Source organism: Camarhynchus parvulus, chromosome 4 (assembly GCF_901933205.1).
Source record: "Camarhynchus parvulus chromosome 4, STF_HiC, whole genome shotgun sequence".
NCBI classification, from domain to species: domain Eukaryota; kingdom Metazoa; phylum Chordata; class Aves; order Passeriformes; family Thraupidae; genus Camarhynchus; species Camarhynchus parvulus.
Window position 1 is genome coordinate 494,726 of NC_044574.1, and position 16,077 is coordinate 510,802.

Below are 16,077 nucleotides of genomic sequence, written 5' to 3' on the forward strand. Positions count from 1 at the left end.
GAGCCCCCTGAACCCCCGAGCCATCCACACATCCCCTGAGCCCCCCTGAACCCCCGAGCCATCCCCACATGCCCTGAGCCCCTGAGCCATGCACACATCCCCTGAGCCCCCTGAGCCCCTAGCCACCCCACATGCCCTGAGCCTCCTGAACCCCTGAGCCATGCACACATCCCCTGAGTCCCCCCTGAGCCCCCTGAGCCATCCCCACATCCCCTGAGCCCCCCTGAGCCCCCTGAGCCATCCCCACATGCCCTGAGCCTCCTGAACCCCCTGGGCCATCCACACATCCCCTGAGCCCCCTGAGCCATCCCCACATGCCCTGAACCATCCCCAAATCTCCTGAGCCATCCCCACATGCCCTGAGCCCCTGTCACTGCTGTGACCCCAAGCAGAGGCTGCCCATGGCCAGCAGGGACAGGGATGGCAGCAGGGACAGTCCAGGGTTCCCTCTTTGTGCCTCAGCAAGGACAGGGCTGCCCAAACCGGGGTGCCCAAACTGCCCCGATCCAGGCATGACGCCATGCCATGCCTTCCAGCTGCAGGGAAGAGCCAGAGCTGAGCTCACAGCTGGACAGCACGTGGGATGGGAGCTGGGGGGACAGGCTGGAGTGACCCACGGGTGACAGGAGAGAGAAGAGAAGGACATGAAGAAGAAGATGATGAAGACAATGGGGGTGGAAAAGATGAAAAAGACAAAAAAGTCTAAAAAGATGAAAAAGACAAAGACGAAGGTGACGAAGATGAAGAAGAAGAAGAAGAAGAAGAAGAAAAGAAGAAGAAAAGAAGAAGAAGAAGAAGAAAAGAAGAAGAAAAGAAGAAGAAAAGAAGAAGAAGAAAAGAAGAAGAAAAGAAGAAGAAGATGGCAGGTCCCAGAGGGGATGGCAGGTCCCAGGGGGGATGGCACATCCCTGTGGGGATGGCAGGGACCCGTGGGAGGGCAGCAGCCCTGCAGGGGCTCAGCCACCCAGAGAAGGACAAATGGGGCCAGGTTTTCCCTGCTCTCAGTTTAGACTCAGTTAGGGAGTTTGGCCCCGTCCCAAAGGTTAAATTCTGCACAGAAAGGAAAGCAGCGCTCCCAGAATAGCCCTCCCGCCTCTCCCTTTCTGCTTTCAGCCAGCCTGGCCCCAGAAATGTCACTATGGGCACGGCTGTGGCTCCCCACAGCCGGTCTGTGCGTGCTGGCACCAGGGACCGCAGCCACAGCCCAGAGAGCAGCCACAGCTCAGCCTGGCTCCTGGCCAGCCTGGGGACACGGGGACACGGGGACAGGGACTGGACAGCTGGGCTGAGGGCACAGGAATGGCAAATCCTCCGGCCACGGCCAGGGAAAGCACTGGCATGGCTGAGCCAGCCACACCCCGGGCTGCCCCACAGCAGGGATGAGGGCAGGGAGGGCAGGACGAGCCTGCTCCACCAAGCAGGGCGAGGGAAACACCCCAGGATGCTCCTGGGGACCGAGCAGAGCTCCCAGCGCCAGGAGGAAGATCTGAGGTCAAACCTCACTGGGCCAGGGGCTCACTCACAGGGCTGAGGCAGCAGTTTGGATGTCCCCACGCTGTGTCCCCACATTGCCCCCACAGCCACTCTGGGGTGCCTTGGGTGCTGTGGGCTGCTCTGGGTGCTCAGGTCCCCTTTGTGCCACTGTCCCCCAGCTCACCAGAGTGCTTTTCCCTCTCCTCCTGCCCCTTTCGTGCCCCAGCTGCCCACTGTCCCCCAGCTCCAGAGCCCCAGAGCCCTGTCCCCCTGCCCCTCCAGCCCCCCGCCCTGTCCCTCCCCTGCCCCTCTCCAGCTCGCTGCCCCTGTCCCTCCTGCCCCTCTCCAGAGCCCCAGCGCTGCCCCTGTCCCTCCTGCCCCTCTCCAGAGGGCAGAGTGGCACAGGGAGGGGCAGAGGGGACACCCCAAGGTGGCCAGGCCTGGAGCACCAGCCAGACACGGGGCCAAGTTCTGCCCATCCCCTTTCAACCCCCACCACCAACCCCAGTGCCCAGAGCCCTCAGATGGGCAGAGGGACCCCCAGTTCCCCTTCTTGCACACCAGGAGCTGTCACTGGGGGCCCTGGGGACACTGTGGGGCTGGGCTTGTACCCCACCAGCAGCAGGAGGGTGAGCTCTGCCCTGCTCACCACGGGACACAAACCCACCAAGGGACAGAGAACTGGGCTGTCCCAGCCCTGGCAGTGTCCCCAGCCCTGAACAGGGGCAGGTGTCCCTGCCATGGCAGGGGGGGCACTGCATCTCCAAGGTCCCTTCCAGCCCAAACCACTCTGGGCTTCTGGGGTTCTCTAAAATGCCACGAGGTCTCAGGCAGAGGGACAAGGAGGGCAGGGCAGATGGACACAAGTCCTGTCCGTGTCCCAGGGGACAGGAGCGTCCTTGTCCCAGGCTGGGTGAGTGGCACAGGGCACAGGGGACAGGAGCTGCTGCCACCTGCATCCAAACCGACCCAGAGAAGGAGCCCAGAGGAGGTGACCAAGGTGGCAGAAGGAGCATTCCAGCCCAAACAGAGCCACACTGACCCAAAGAGCCCAGAGGAGGTGACCAAGGAGGCAGAAGGAGCATTCCAGCCCAAACGGAGCCACACGGGGCTGTCCCCTCCCCTGCCGGCCACAACCCCGCCAGCCCAGGCGGGTCCCTGGCAGGGTGCCCCGTGTCCCCTCCCCAGCCCAGCCCGCACTCACTGGTTCCTCTCCAGCACCAGCACCAGCTCTCTGCCCTCAGCTGTCACAGCCACCTCTGCCCGGGCAGGGGCCACCGCCTGCAGGGAAAGGAGGGATGGGCTCAGCCAAGGTCCCCGTGCCCAGAACCTTCCTCTGCTCCCAGCTCCAGGGGCACCCCGGCCTCTCCACCCTGCCATGGGAAGGTGACCTCCCTGAACTCCCAGCCAGCAGGATAATGGGGAGTCACAGGACGGTAACAGGGGAGTCACAGCAGGATAATGGGGAGTCACAGCAGGGATAACAGGGGAGTCACAGCAGGATAATGGGGGAATCACAGCAGGATAATGGGGAGTCACAGCAGGATAATGGGGGAGTCACAGCAGGGATAACAGGGGAGTCACAGGGGGATAATGGGGAATCACAGCAGGATAATGGGGAGTCACAGCAGGATAATGGGGGATTCACAGCAGGGATAACAGGGGAGTCACAGGAGGGTGACAGGGGAGTCACAGCAGGGATAACGGGGAGTCACAGGAGGATAATGGGGAGTCACAGGAGGGTGACAGGGGAGTCACAGGGGGATAACGGGGAGTCACAGGAGGGTGACAGGGGAGTCACAGCAGGGAATAACAGGGGAGTCACAGCAGGATAATGGGGGAATCACAGCAGGATAATGGGGAGTCACAGCAGGATAATGGGGGAGTCACAGGGGATAACGGGGGAGTCACAGCAGGATAATGGGGGATTCACAGGACGGTAACAGGGGAGTCACAGGAGGGTGACAGGGGATTCACAGCAGGGATAACAGGGGAGTCACAGGAGGGTGACAGGGGATTCACAGCAGGGATAAAAGGGGAGTCATTTGATGGTAACAGGGGAGTCACAGGAGGGATAACGGGATTCCCAGGAGATTCAGGGGTGAGGCAGCAGACCCCAGCTCTGCTGGCAGCTCCCCCAGGCAAAGGCAGAACAGGATGGCCCCAGGATGAGGAGCAGCACCAGGAGCACCCTGAGCAGGGTCTCTGTGCTCCATCCCAGCTCGGCTCTGCCCCACGGCAGAGGCTGATCCAGGGAAGGGCCCTCAGCCCTGGCAGGGATATTGGCACCCTGGGGGGATGGAAATCACCACCAAGGGCCCCCCGGGCATTGGATGAGGCCCGGTAAAAATACATCAGGCCAGCAGGCACAGAAAGGAAACAGTGACTCAGCTTCCCCAGGATGCCGGTGCCTTTACTCATTCTTTACTCATTCCCTCTCTTCGGAGGGTGTTGAATGGGAACCTGGCTCTGGAGCCAGCCCAGCTGTGTGTGACAGGATGGGCCAGAGCCCCAGTACTGCCCTTCCCTGTGTCCCCACACTGTCCCCAGCGCTGGGGACACTGAAAGCATGGCCCTGCCTGCTGTCCATGGGCTCTGAGGTCCCCCTCAGTCTGTCCCTGAGCTCTGAGGTCCCCCTCAGTCTGTCACCATGCATGGAGCACACAGGACTGCCACCCATGGAGGCACAGAGCTGCCAGCCCCCAGAACCCCATCACTGCCATGGCCGCGGGCCGGGCCAGCTCTTCCCTGCTCTGCCGGGAAAGGGGACAGAGGAAGGGGCTGTTCCAGCTCTGGAAGGAAAGGGCACAGAGGAAGGGGCTGTCCCTGGCTCTGCAGGGAATGGGGACAGAGGAAGGGGACTGTCCCTGGTTCTGCAGGGAAAGGGCACAGAGGAAGGGGCTGTTCCAGCTCTGGAAGGAAAGGGCACAGAGGAAGGGGCTGTCCCTGGCTCTGCAGGGAATGGGGACAGAGGAAGGGGCTGTCCCCACAAGGTCCCAGCTCTGGCTGCCCTTGGCATCCCATCCCTGCAGCTGGAGCACAAGGACTGCAGCAGGGAGGGGCAGAGCTGGGTGATTCACGGCCGGGATGAGCAGAGGTTAAACCCTGCTTCCCCAATTCCTGTGGAGCTGCCTGTGCCGCTGCTCCTGCAGCCCAGCGCCCCTGCCCTGGCTGTGGGGAACACCAGGGGAGCTCGGGACAGAGGGACAGAGGGACAGAGGGACAAAACATTTGGGGTGCAGAGCAGCGGGGGCCGCCACTGCTGCCCCCGGGCTGGGGGTCTGTAATGCCGGGGGGGCTGTTCCTGCACCCCCACCCCAAGGACAGCCCAGACTGCCCCGGCAGTACAGACCCTCCCCGGCAGTACAGACCCTCCCCGGCAGCCCATCCTGCTCAGGCTGCCCGCGGGGTGGCTGCGGCTCCGAGGAGACCCCGGGGCGGGCTCCGGGTCCAGAGGGCAGCGAGGGGCTGCTCCTGCCGGGCGGGATGCGGGGATGGAGCTGGGAACGGGGATGGAGCCGGGAACGGGGCTGGAGCCGGGAGCGGGGATGGAGCCGGGAATGGGGATGGAGCGGGATGGGGATGGAGCCGGGAGCGGAAATGGAGCGGGGATGGAGCCAGGATGCAGGGCTGGAGCCGGGATGGGGCGATGGAGCCAGGAACGGGGCTGGAGCCGGGAGCGGGGCTGGAGCTGCAGCCGGGCTGGCTGAGCCCCCCTCCGCCTCCGCCTCCGGCTCCGTGTGCCCAGCTCCAAAAAAGGCGAGCAGCCCCGGCGCTGTCAGAACGCAAGGCCACAGCACAGGGAGGCGAGGCCCGGCCCGGCACCTCCCGGCGGCTCCCCCGGCCCGGCCCGGCCCCGGTGCCGAACCGAGCGGGCCCCGGTGCCGAACCGAGCGGGCCCCGGTGCCGAACCGAGCGGGCCGGGCCGGGCAGCGGCTCCATCCCCGCTCGGCGGCGCTGGGAACGGGCGGTATTTTTGGAACACGATCTTGTACAAACATCGCTCTCTGGCCAAACATGGTCTGTACATTTTTCTCGCCGTTTGCCTCCTTTCCCCCGCCTCTTGCCCTCCCTTTTTCTCTCCCCGTCTCTGATGTCCCCAGCGCCAGCTCCCTGCAGCCCTCTCCTCCTCCTCCTCCCCCCCAGGTCCCGGCCGGCTCATTCCCGGTTTAGAATTCCCCAGCAATTACTCCCTGCCTCGCCTCCAGAGCCGTTACTGGCAGAACGTTCTTTCCCAGCTGCCGCCTTAAAGGGAACGTCCAGGGTTATCCCGGCCCCGGCAGCTCCCATCCCATCCCATCCCATCCCACCCCATCCCATCCCATCCCATCCCATCCCATCCCATCCCATCCCATCCCATCCCATCCCACCCCACCCCATCCCATCCCATCCCACCCCACCCCACCCCACCCCATCCTGCCAGGGGCTGGAGAACGAACAGCTGCTGTGGGACGTGTGTCCCCTCCCCGGCAGGCATGCACCACAAGCTTTCCTCCTCCCGTGCCTCAGTTTCCTCTGGGAGCTCCTGGAGGGGCAGTGGGGAGCAGGGATGGATCCTGGTTGCAGCTGGGATGGGCCCAGCTCCGCTCCCGGAGGGATCAGCACAGTGAAACCAGGCAATGTGGGCAGGTGGTGCCCGGCAGGAGCCCAGCAGCAGCTCCGGGGGCAGGCAGGGTGACTGCACTGATTGAGCACTGCTCCTTGTGCCTGGGGCTGCCCCAGGCTCCTGCCAGGATCTGCACACTGCGAATGGTCCAGGAGCAGCTTCCTCCTGGCTCCAGCTTCCTCCTGGCTCCAGCTTCCTCCTGGCTCCAGCCTCCTCCTGGCTCCAGCATCTTCCAGGTTCCGGTATCATCCTGGATTCCAGCATCATTCCAAGGCCCAGCATCATCCTGGATTCCAGAACATTCCCAACACCATCCCAGGTTCCAGTATCATCCTGGCTCCAGCATCATTCCAAGGCCCAGCATCCTCCAGGGCTCCAGCATCATGCCAGGTTCCAATATCAGCCTGGGTTGCAACAATTTATCAGGCTTCAGCATCATCCCAAGGTCCAGCATCACCCTGGATTCCAGAACATTCCAGCATCATCCCAGGATCCAATACCATCCCAGGCTCCAGCATCACCCCAAACTCCAGCATAATCCTGTGCTCCAGCACATTCCAAGCTCCAGCAACATCCCAAACTTCAGTATCATCCCAGGGTCCATTATCCTGGGCTCCAGCATCATCCCAGGCTCCAATATAATCCCATGTTTCAGCATTGCCCCCAGGCTCCAGCACATTCCAAGCTCCAGCATCATTTGAGGCTCCAGCATCTCCCCAGGCTCCAGCACTGCCCTGGGCTCCAGCACATTCCAAGCTCCAGCACCATCATCCTGGGCTCCAGCGCTGTCTGGGCTCCAGCACATTCCAAGTTCCAGTATCATCCTGGGCTCCAGCACATCCTCAGTTCCAGTATCATCCTGGGCTCCAGCACATCCTCCTGGATCCCAGCATCCTCACAGGCTCCAGCATCCTCCTGGATCCCAGCATCCTCACAGGCTCCAGCACCATCCTCCTGGATCCCAGCATCCTCACAGGCTCCAGCACCATCCCAGGCTCCAGCACCATCCCAGGCTCCAGCATCCTCACAGGCTCCAGCATCCTCCTGGGTCCCAGCACCCTCACAGGCTCCAGCACCATCCCAGGCTCCTCCTGCTCCCTGATCTCCTTTCTCCAGCCCCCATGAAGTGCCCAGTCCCCGCCAGGGCTGCAGGAAGCGCCTCCTCTCAGCCCTGGCTGCCGGTGCAGGTGCTGGGCCCTCTCCAGGCCATCCCAGCACAGCCAGTCCCCCAGGGGCTGGAATGATGGAATTGCAGCTGGGATGACTCTGCCTGGCCAGGCCCCAGCCCGTGACCAGCCCAGGGACCCTGCAGGCCCAGCTGGAGGCTGGTTTCACTGCACTGATGAGAGAAACGCCAGTGCTCTTTGCAGAGGGCCAGGGCTTGAGCTGCTCTTTGCAGAGGGCCAGGGCTTGAGCTGCTCTTCCCCATTTCCCCACAGCTCCCATCCCGACCATCCTCCCCAAGCAGGCTGCCTTCATCCCTGCTGGGAAGCTCGTGCTCCAGGAGCAGGCTCAGGGAGCACCGAGTTCCCTGGAAATCTCCCAGGCCAGGTCCCAGAGCTCAGCTCCCAGCCCAGCCATCTGCTCAGGCTGCTCCCCCAGGCCCTGAGCTCCCAGGGAAGCTCCAGAGCCCGGATGTGACGGGGAGCACAGGGATGGAGGCTACCAGGGGTGCTCCGGGAGGATTTGCTGATGGGATCTGCAGCTGCTGGAGCAGCTGGGCTGCACCAGGGCCTCCCCAGGCAGCCAGGGCCAGCTCTGAGGCTTGAGGAGCACAGCTCGGGATTGCATCACTTGGCCAACACCAGCAGGACCCAGGGACCAGCCTCTCACACCCACTGCTCTCTGGAAAAGCATCCCTGGGAGCCAGGAAGCATCCCTGGGAGTCATGAGCATCCCTGGGAGCCAGGAACACCCCTGGGAGCCAGAACACCCTGGGAGCCAGAACACCCCTGGGAGCCAAGAAGCAGGGCAGTCAGGCCCAGGGGGCAGGGCAGGGTTTGGGCTGGTTCAGAACAGAACTCGCCGGGTTTGCTCAGTGCAGCCACATCTGGCACAGGGAGAAGGGGGAAAGAAGGGGGAAAGAAGGGGAAAAGGCTTCCCTGCAGGGAGCAGGGCAGGGAGCTCAGCACCTGCAGCACATCCCAACCACCTCAGGCAGCCTGATCCTCCCCTCCTGCTCCACACCTGGGGGAAAGCAATTCCAAAGGGAAAGGAAAGAGGCAGGGGGAGCCCCAGGGCTGAGCAGGCTCCAGGGTGGGACAGGGCATGTCCAGCCCTTCCCCAGGGCTGGATACCGGTGGGATGCCCAGGGCAGAGTGCTGGATACAGCCCCATTCCCATCTCTGGATATGACCCCATTCCCATCTCTGGGTACAGCCCCATTCCTCTCTGGGTATGACCCCATTCCCATCTCTGGGTATGATGCCATTCCCATCTCTGGGTACAGCCCCATTTCCATCTCTGGGTACAGCCCCATTTCCATCTCTGGGTACAGCCCCATTCCCATCTCTGGGTATGACCCCATTCCCATCTCTGGGTCCAATCCCCATTCCCATCTCTGGGTATGACCCCATTCCCATCTCTGGGTCCAATCCCCATTCCCATCTCTGGGTCCAATCCCCATTCCCATCTCTGGGTATGATCCCATTCCCATCTCTGGGTCCAATCCCCATTTCCATCTCTGGGTACAGCCCCATTCCCATCTCTGGGTCCAATCCCCATTCCCATCTCTGGGTACAGCCCCATTCCCATCTCTGGGTCCAATCCCCATTCCCATCTCTGGGTACAGCCCCATTCCCATCTCTGGGTCCAATCCCCATTCCCATCTCTGGGTACAGCCCCATTCCCATCTCTGGGTCCAATCCCCATTCCCATCTCTGGGTACAGCCCCATTCCCATCTCTGGGTCCAATCCCCATTCCCATCTCTGGGTCCAGCCCCATTTCCATCTCTGGGTCCAATCCCCATTCCCATCTCTGGGTCCAATCCCCATTTCCATCTCTGGGTCCAGCCCCATTCCCATCTCTGGGGGGCTGGAAACGCCCCTGGCAGCCCGGGCAGCCCTTGCCCCATCCCGGGCAGGGTTGGAGGATTCCGGGGGTGCCGGGCTGGAAGCCACCGCCCCGCGGGCTGGGCTGCTGCCTCCTGGCACAGCTGCCTCCCCTCAGACGCGGTTATTTCCAGGATCTCTGCTGGAGGGCAGCAGGAGACGGGGCGGGGACAGAACGGACTAAATTGATCCTAAAAATGAGCGGCAGCAGTACGGGGGCTGTGTCTGTCCCTGCCTGGCTGTCCGATCCCTCCCCCGAAGCCTGCCCGCCCCAGTTCCCCCCGGCCCTGCTCCCTCCCTCCCTTCCTGCCCGCGAACAGGAGCTCCTTGGCTCCTTGTTCAGCTCCTTGTTCAGCCCGGCGGGGCTGCGCTGCAGAGGATGGCAGGAAACACGGGGACCCGACAGGCACCCCAGCCCTGAGCCCCGGAACCCCTGAACCCCCCCAAAACCCCCGAAACCCCGCGGGTGCCGTTTGCACCCCCGGCACCACCGGGGCACCCAGAAATAAAGGAGCAGAAATAATCCTGCCCAATAATCCTGCCCTGCCCCGCCTGGAGCGGCTTCAGCTTCAATAGAGATGGAGCCGGGGCTGCCCGCGGGAAGGGAAGGGGACATTTCTGCAGGCTGGGGACATCTCTCCAGGGAGGGGACATCTCTGCAGCCCGAGCACAGCCCCCACACGGGCTGTTGCAGCTCCGGCAGGAGCAGCCAGCCCAGGTTCCCCTGGGAGAGCCAGGGCAGCCCAAACCCCGCTCCCGAGCCCGGCCGGCTCCGCCTTTGGCAAGGAGCGCTCGCTGGGACCATCTCAGGTGAGATGTCCCCGGAGGCCGCTCCCGGCAGCGCTCCCAGCCCTGCCCCAGCCCCGCTCCAGCCCCGCTCTCAGCCCCTCGGAGCCATCAGAACCAGAGCTGGGAGGGGCTGCACCTGCCCAAGGAGCCCCCGGCCCCTCCGGGCCGCTGCAGCCCAGGGCAAGGGGCCAAGCCCCGGCCAGGGTGGCCACAGGCGCCTCATCCAGGGACGCGGGGACAGCAGGGGCGGCTGGCAGGGGGTGACAGCCCTGGCAGGGGATGTCCCCTGCTCCCTGCAGGGCACTGCTCCCAAACCTGCAGCGCTTTCCCTTGGCTGCTCCTCCCATCCCAAACCAGGACAGATCACCTGAGCTCCTCCCATCCCAAACCAGGACAGATCACCTGAGCTCCTCCCATCCCAAACCAGGACAGATCACCTGAGCTCCTCCTATCCCAAACCAGGACAGATCATCTGAGCTTCTCCTAAACCAAACCAGGACAGATCACCTGAGCTCCTCCTAAACCAAACCAGGACAGATCACCTGACCTCCTCCCATCCCAGCCAAACCAGGACAGATCACCTGAGCTTCTCCTAAACCAAACCAGGACAGATCACCTGAGCTCCTCCCATCCCAAACCAGGACAGATCACCTGAGCTCCTCCCTCCGAGCTCTCCAGCTCCCTTCCACTCACCCTGTGGCTCCTGGCCATCCTCCTGCCCAGCACTCATTAACATCATGTTTAATTAACTCACTGCTGCATTCTCTGCTTTTCCTGTTCATCACCTGAGGGTGGTGATGGATCCTGACACTCCCCAACCTGCCCATGGATCCAGAAATCCACACCCTGCCCATGGATCTGAAATCCACACCCTGCCCATGAATCCTGAATTCCACACCCTGCCCATGGATCCTGCAATCCACACCCTGCCCATGAATCCTGAATTCCACACCCTGCCCATGGATCCTGCAATCCACAACCTGCCCATGAATCCTGAATTCCACACCCTGCCCATGGATCTGAATTCCACACCCTGCCCATGGATCCTGCAATCCACACCCTGCCCATGGATCCTGCAGCCCAAGGGCTCCACGGTGTCCCACCAGGAAGGCTCCAGGCAAAGGAGGGAAGGAGGAAGGAGGAGGAGGAAGGTGGAAGCAGGAGGAAGGAGGGGTTTGGGAGCGCCCTTACCTGCTCCTGCAGGCTGACGGCTCTGCGGGCACGGCCCCCCAGCAGCCATTGTGGGGTGACCCTCTCTCCGTGGGACAGTGGCCCTGGGGACAGGACAGCAGAGAGCAGAGAGCTGCTGGACAGAGCCCGCGGGAGCTGCAGCTCCTGCACAGCCCCAGCACAGGGACAGAGCTGAGCACCAACACCCAGAGCCTCCTCACGGGTGTTTCAGGGGATGGAGCCAGCCCCGAGCAGTGCCACCCCCTGAACAGCGCAGCCCCGGGCAGTGCCACCCCCAGTGCCACCCCCTCCCCAGCCCAGCCCCAGGCCAGTGCCACCCCCAGTGCCACCCCCTGAGCAGCGCAGCCCCAGGCCAGTGCCACCCCCAGTGCCACCCCCAGTGCCACCCCCTCCCCAGCCCAGCCCCAGGCCAGTGCCACCCCCAGTGCCACCCCCAGTGCCACCCCCTCCCCAGCCCAGCCCCAGGCCAGTGCCACCCCCAGTGCCACCCCCAGTGCCACCCCCTGAGCAGCGCAGCCCCAGGCCAGTGCCACCCCCAGTGCCACCCCCAGTGCCACCCCCTGAGCAGCGCAGCCCCAGGCCAGTGCCACCCCCAGTGCCACCCCCCAGTGCCACCCTCCCAGCCCAGCCCCAGGCCAGTGCCACCCCCAGTGTCACCCCCAGTGCCACCCCCTCCGCAGCGCAGCCCCAGGCCAGTGTCACCCCCAGTGTCACCCCCAGTGCCACCCCCAGTGCCACCCCCTCCGCAGCCCAGCCCCTCACTGCTGGCTCAGCCTTAGTCCGGGAAGCTCCCAGGAGCATTGCTCCCACCCAGGCCCCACAACAGGAGCCCAAACCCCCAAATCTGCCCCGGAGAAGCAGCTGGCCCGTGGGAGCTGCGGCTGCCCCTGGATCCCGGCAGTGCCCCAGGCCAGGCTGGGCACTGGAGCAGCCGGGGCAGTGCGAGGTGTCCCTGCATGGCAGGGTGGCACTGGCTGCGCTCTGGGGTCCCTCCCCACCCAAAGAGCTCCGTGGCTCTGTGGTCAGCGGGCACTGCGGTCCCATCACCCCCAGTGCAGCTCTGTGCAGGGCTGGGCTGCAGCCGGGGCTGGCGGGGCTGTGGCTGGCAGGGTTTGTCTGAGCCATCCCAGCCCCCCCGCGCAGGCAGCACAAGCCATTCCTTGGCTCCATCCAAGGCAGACAGACTTTCTAAGATTATTTTTTCCTAAACAATGTGGCTGGACTTGACTGCAGCACAGGGAGCAGCCACTGATGACTTAAGCCCGGATGACAACAGAACAAAAAACTAAAATCTGCTGCAGAGAGGGGACGGGACGAGGCTGAACAAAAATGTCAAGGGTTGGGCCACCTTGCCAAGCCAAATGTTGTCAGGGAGAGCTTGGGTGGAATTATCTTCCCCAGCGAGGTTATTTACTCGGAGAGTGGAATAACAGGGCTCGGGGCTCTCTGGTTTTATAGCTTGTTTTGGTTCCCCGTGCAGAGCTCCGGGGCTCTGGCTCGAGGGAAGATGGAGTTATTGGAAAGACAAAGGAAAAACAGAGGTGGAGTTGTGGGCTGGGAATTGCTGCTGGGGCTGGATGGGATCGGGGCACCCCGCCCGCCACCTCTGCCCCCCGGGAGCGCCCGGCGCTATCGCCCGAGGCATTTAATCAGTGCCATTAAATATAGCCTGGGATCAGATTCCAGGAATAACTGCAGATAAGGGGTGGCACCATCCCAGCTTCCTTCTCCTCACCTCCTCCCGAAGCGGGAGCCAGGCCCGCCACCCCGGCCTTGCCCGAGCTCGTTTTCCGTGGGGAAACTGAGGCACGGGAGCAGCCCCGGCGGGGTCTGGTGCTCTCCCATTTCAGAGCCAAGCAATAAATCCCTCTATCTTTAATTCCCACCGGGAGCAGGGCAGGGAGCTGAGCCTGCCCGGCCCCAGCTCTCTCCCACGCCGGCTGGGGAGAGGATGGGGCGCCAGGGGCTGGGCCTGGCTTCGGCCACGTCCCAAAAATCCCTCAGCGGGGAGATTTCAGAGATGAGATTTCAGTTACGATATTTTAAATTTCCCACTGTTTCGTTTGTAGTTTTTGCTGGGAATCTGAGAGACTCGGAGCACGAGACGGGGCCTCCGAAATGTAACTCAAATAAACCCAAAGGCAGCGCAGAAAGGGCTTCCCACACCCCCCTTGTCTGGGTTTCCTGGAAAACACTCGTTCCCAGCCCTTTTAGGGAGCGGCGTGGGGAACAGCGCTGCTCCGGGGTTTGGGGTGTTGGCGCCCCGAGCTGCGGGGCTGGGGGAGCCCCGGGGAGCCCGGATCCCCCCGGCGCAGGCAGCTTTCCCTTCTCCCCTTATCCAAACAGAGCTCCGGCCCCGCCGCCTCCCCGCTCCCCTCCCAGCTGCTCTCCTCTCTTGCAGTTGCTGGAAAACTTCTCAGCAGCAGCCGAGAGCCCGGCAAAGCTCGGAAGTGAAAAATGCAATAACAAAAAATGTGCTCTGGGTAGAGGAACATCAGCCCTTGGAATGGCTGGGGAAGGAAATAGGGATGAGGAAGAGGCTACAGGGGGCCGAAGAGAAACCGGCAGCCCCTCTCCTCCTCCGGCTCCCATTGAAAAAGCGATGGGAGCCCCTGGGGGAAAGTCTGGATTTCCTCACGGACGGAACGAGCCACGTTTCACGGCGAGACCCGCAGGGCAGCGCAGATCCCGAGCTCCTGCTCAGAGCCGGGGCTGGCTCGGGACGGGGGCTCTGAGATCGCCCGCAGCTCCGCGGCTGAGAGCGGCCCCGTGCCCGGTGCCCGGACCTTCCCCGTGTTCCGGGGCTGAGAACGGCGCCGTGCCCGGTGCCCCGGACCTTCCCCGTGTTCCGGGGCTGAGAACGGCGCCGTGCCCGGTGCCCGGACCTTCCCCGTGTTCCGGGGCTGAGAGCGGGCCCGTGCCCGGTGCCCGGTGCCCGGACCCTCCCCGTGATCCGGGGCTGAGAACGGCGCCGTGCCCGGTGCCCGGACCTTCCCCGTGTTCCGGGGCTGAGTGCCCGGTCCCGGTCCCGGTCCCGGTCCCAGCCCGGTCCCTCCGCGGCCAGCGGGACCCGCGGGGCCGGGCCGGGAGCGCCGGGAGCGGAGCGGAGCCGCAGCGCGGGCTCTGGGGGCTCCCCGGGGGCAGCCCAGATCCCCCATCCCTATCCCATCCCTATCCCATCCCCATCCCGCCCCATCCCGCCGGCCCCCAGCCCCGTTACCTGCCGGCCCCGCCCGACCCCGCGGGGGCAGCCCCAGCAGGACCCCCAGGAGGGCGAGGCGCAGCCCCCAGCCCTTGGCCGAGCCGCGGCGGGGCCCGGGGGGGCCCGGCCCGGCCATGCCGCCGCTCCCCGGCTGTCACCGCCCAGACTCGGCGCCTCCCGCCCGACCTCCTCTTTATGCCGCCTTGTCCCGCCCCCGCCGCGGAGCCCCGAGCGCGGCCGGCCCGGCCGGGGGGCGGCGGGGAGGGGGCGGCTTTGTTCGCCCTTATTTATTGCTGTGTTTCTTGGCCCGGCCTGGCCGCTTAATGAGAACCAGACCCGCGGCTCGGCGGCTCCCAGGCTTCCCCCGCCTGCCGCGGCTCCATCCATCATTCATCAGTTATCAGTTATCAGCCGTCCGTGCATCCATCCATCTGTCCATCATCCCTCCCTCATCCCTCCCTCCCCTCCCTCCCCCCTCTCCCCCTATCCATCCATCCATCCATCCATCCATCCATCCATCCATCCATCCATCCATCCATCCATCCATTATCCATCCATCCCCTCCATCCATCCATCCATCCATCCATCCATCCATCCATCCATCCATCCATCCATCCATCCATCCATCCATCCATCCATCCATCCATCCATCCATCCATCCATCCATCCATCCATCCATCCCTCCATCCATCCATCCATCCATCCATCCATCCATCCATCCATCCATCCATCCATCCATCCATCCATCCATCCATCCATCCATCCATCCATCCATCCATCCATCCATCCATCCATCCATCCATCCATCATCCATCCATCCATCCATCCATCCATCCATCATCCATCCATCCATCATCCATCCATCCATCCATCATCCATCCATCCATCATCCATCATTCATCCATCCATCCATCCATCCATCCATCCATCCATCCATCCATCCATCCATCCATCCATCCATCCATCCATCCATCATCATCCATCCATCCATCCATCCATCCATCCATCCATCCATCCATCCATCCATCCACATCCATCCATCCATCCATCCATCCATCCATCCATCCATCCATCCATCCATCCATCCATCCATCCTCCATCATCATCCATCCATCCATCATCCATCCATCCCTCCATCCATCCATCCATCCATCATCCATCCATCCATCATCATCATCCATCATCATCCATCCATCATCCATCATCCATCCATCCATCATCCATCATCCATCCATCCATCATCCATCCATCCATCCATCCATCCATCCATCCATCATCCATCCATCCATCCATCATCCATCCATCCATCATCCATCCATCCATCCATCCATCCATCATCCATCCATCCATCCATCCATCCATCATCCATCCATCCCATCCATCCATCCATCCCATCCATCCATCCTCCATCCATCCATCCATCCATCCATCCATCCATCCATCCATCATCCATCCATCCATCCATCCATCCATCCATCCATCCCCTCCATCCATCATCCATCCATCCATCATCCATCCATCCATCCATCCATCCATCCATCATCCATCCATCCATCCATCCATCCATCCATCCATCCATCCATCCATCCATCCATCCATCATCCATCCATCCATCCATCCATCCATCCATCCATCCATCCATCCATCATCCATCCATCCATCCATCCATCATCCATCCATCCACCATCATCCATCATCCATCCATCATCCATCCATCACATCCATCCATCCATCCATCCATCATCCATCCATCCATCCATCCATC

General features: G+C 62.8%; 1 protein-coding gene across 1 annotated transcript in view; it reads right to left on the reverse strand.

Annotated features, from left to right (window-relative positions):
- Positions 1 to 14,490, reverse strand: part of ADAM33 (ADAM metallopeptidase domain 33) — a 40,637-nt gene extending 26,147 nt beyond the window's left edge. Inside the window, 3 exon segments of the mRNA XM_030948192.1 lie at positions 2,678 to 2,754; positions 11,111 to 11,193; positions 14,331 to 14,490. Coding sequence (XP_030804052.1) covers positions 2,678 to 2,754; positions 11,111 to 11,193; positions 14,331 to 14,448 — 278 coding nt within the window. The 5' untranslated portion in view covers positions 14,449 to 14,490.
- Positions 14,491 to 16,077: the final 1,587 nt, after the last annotated feature.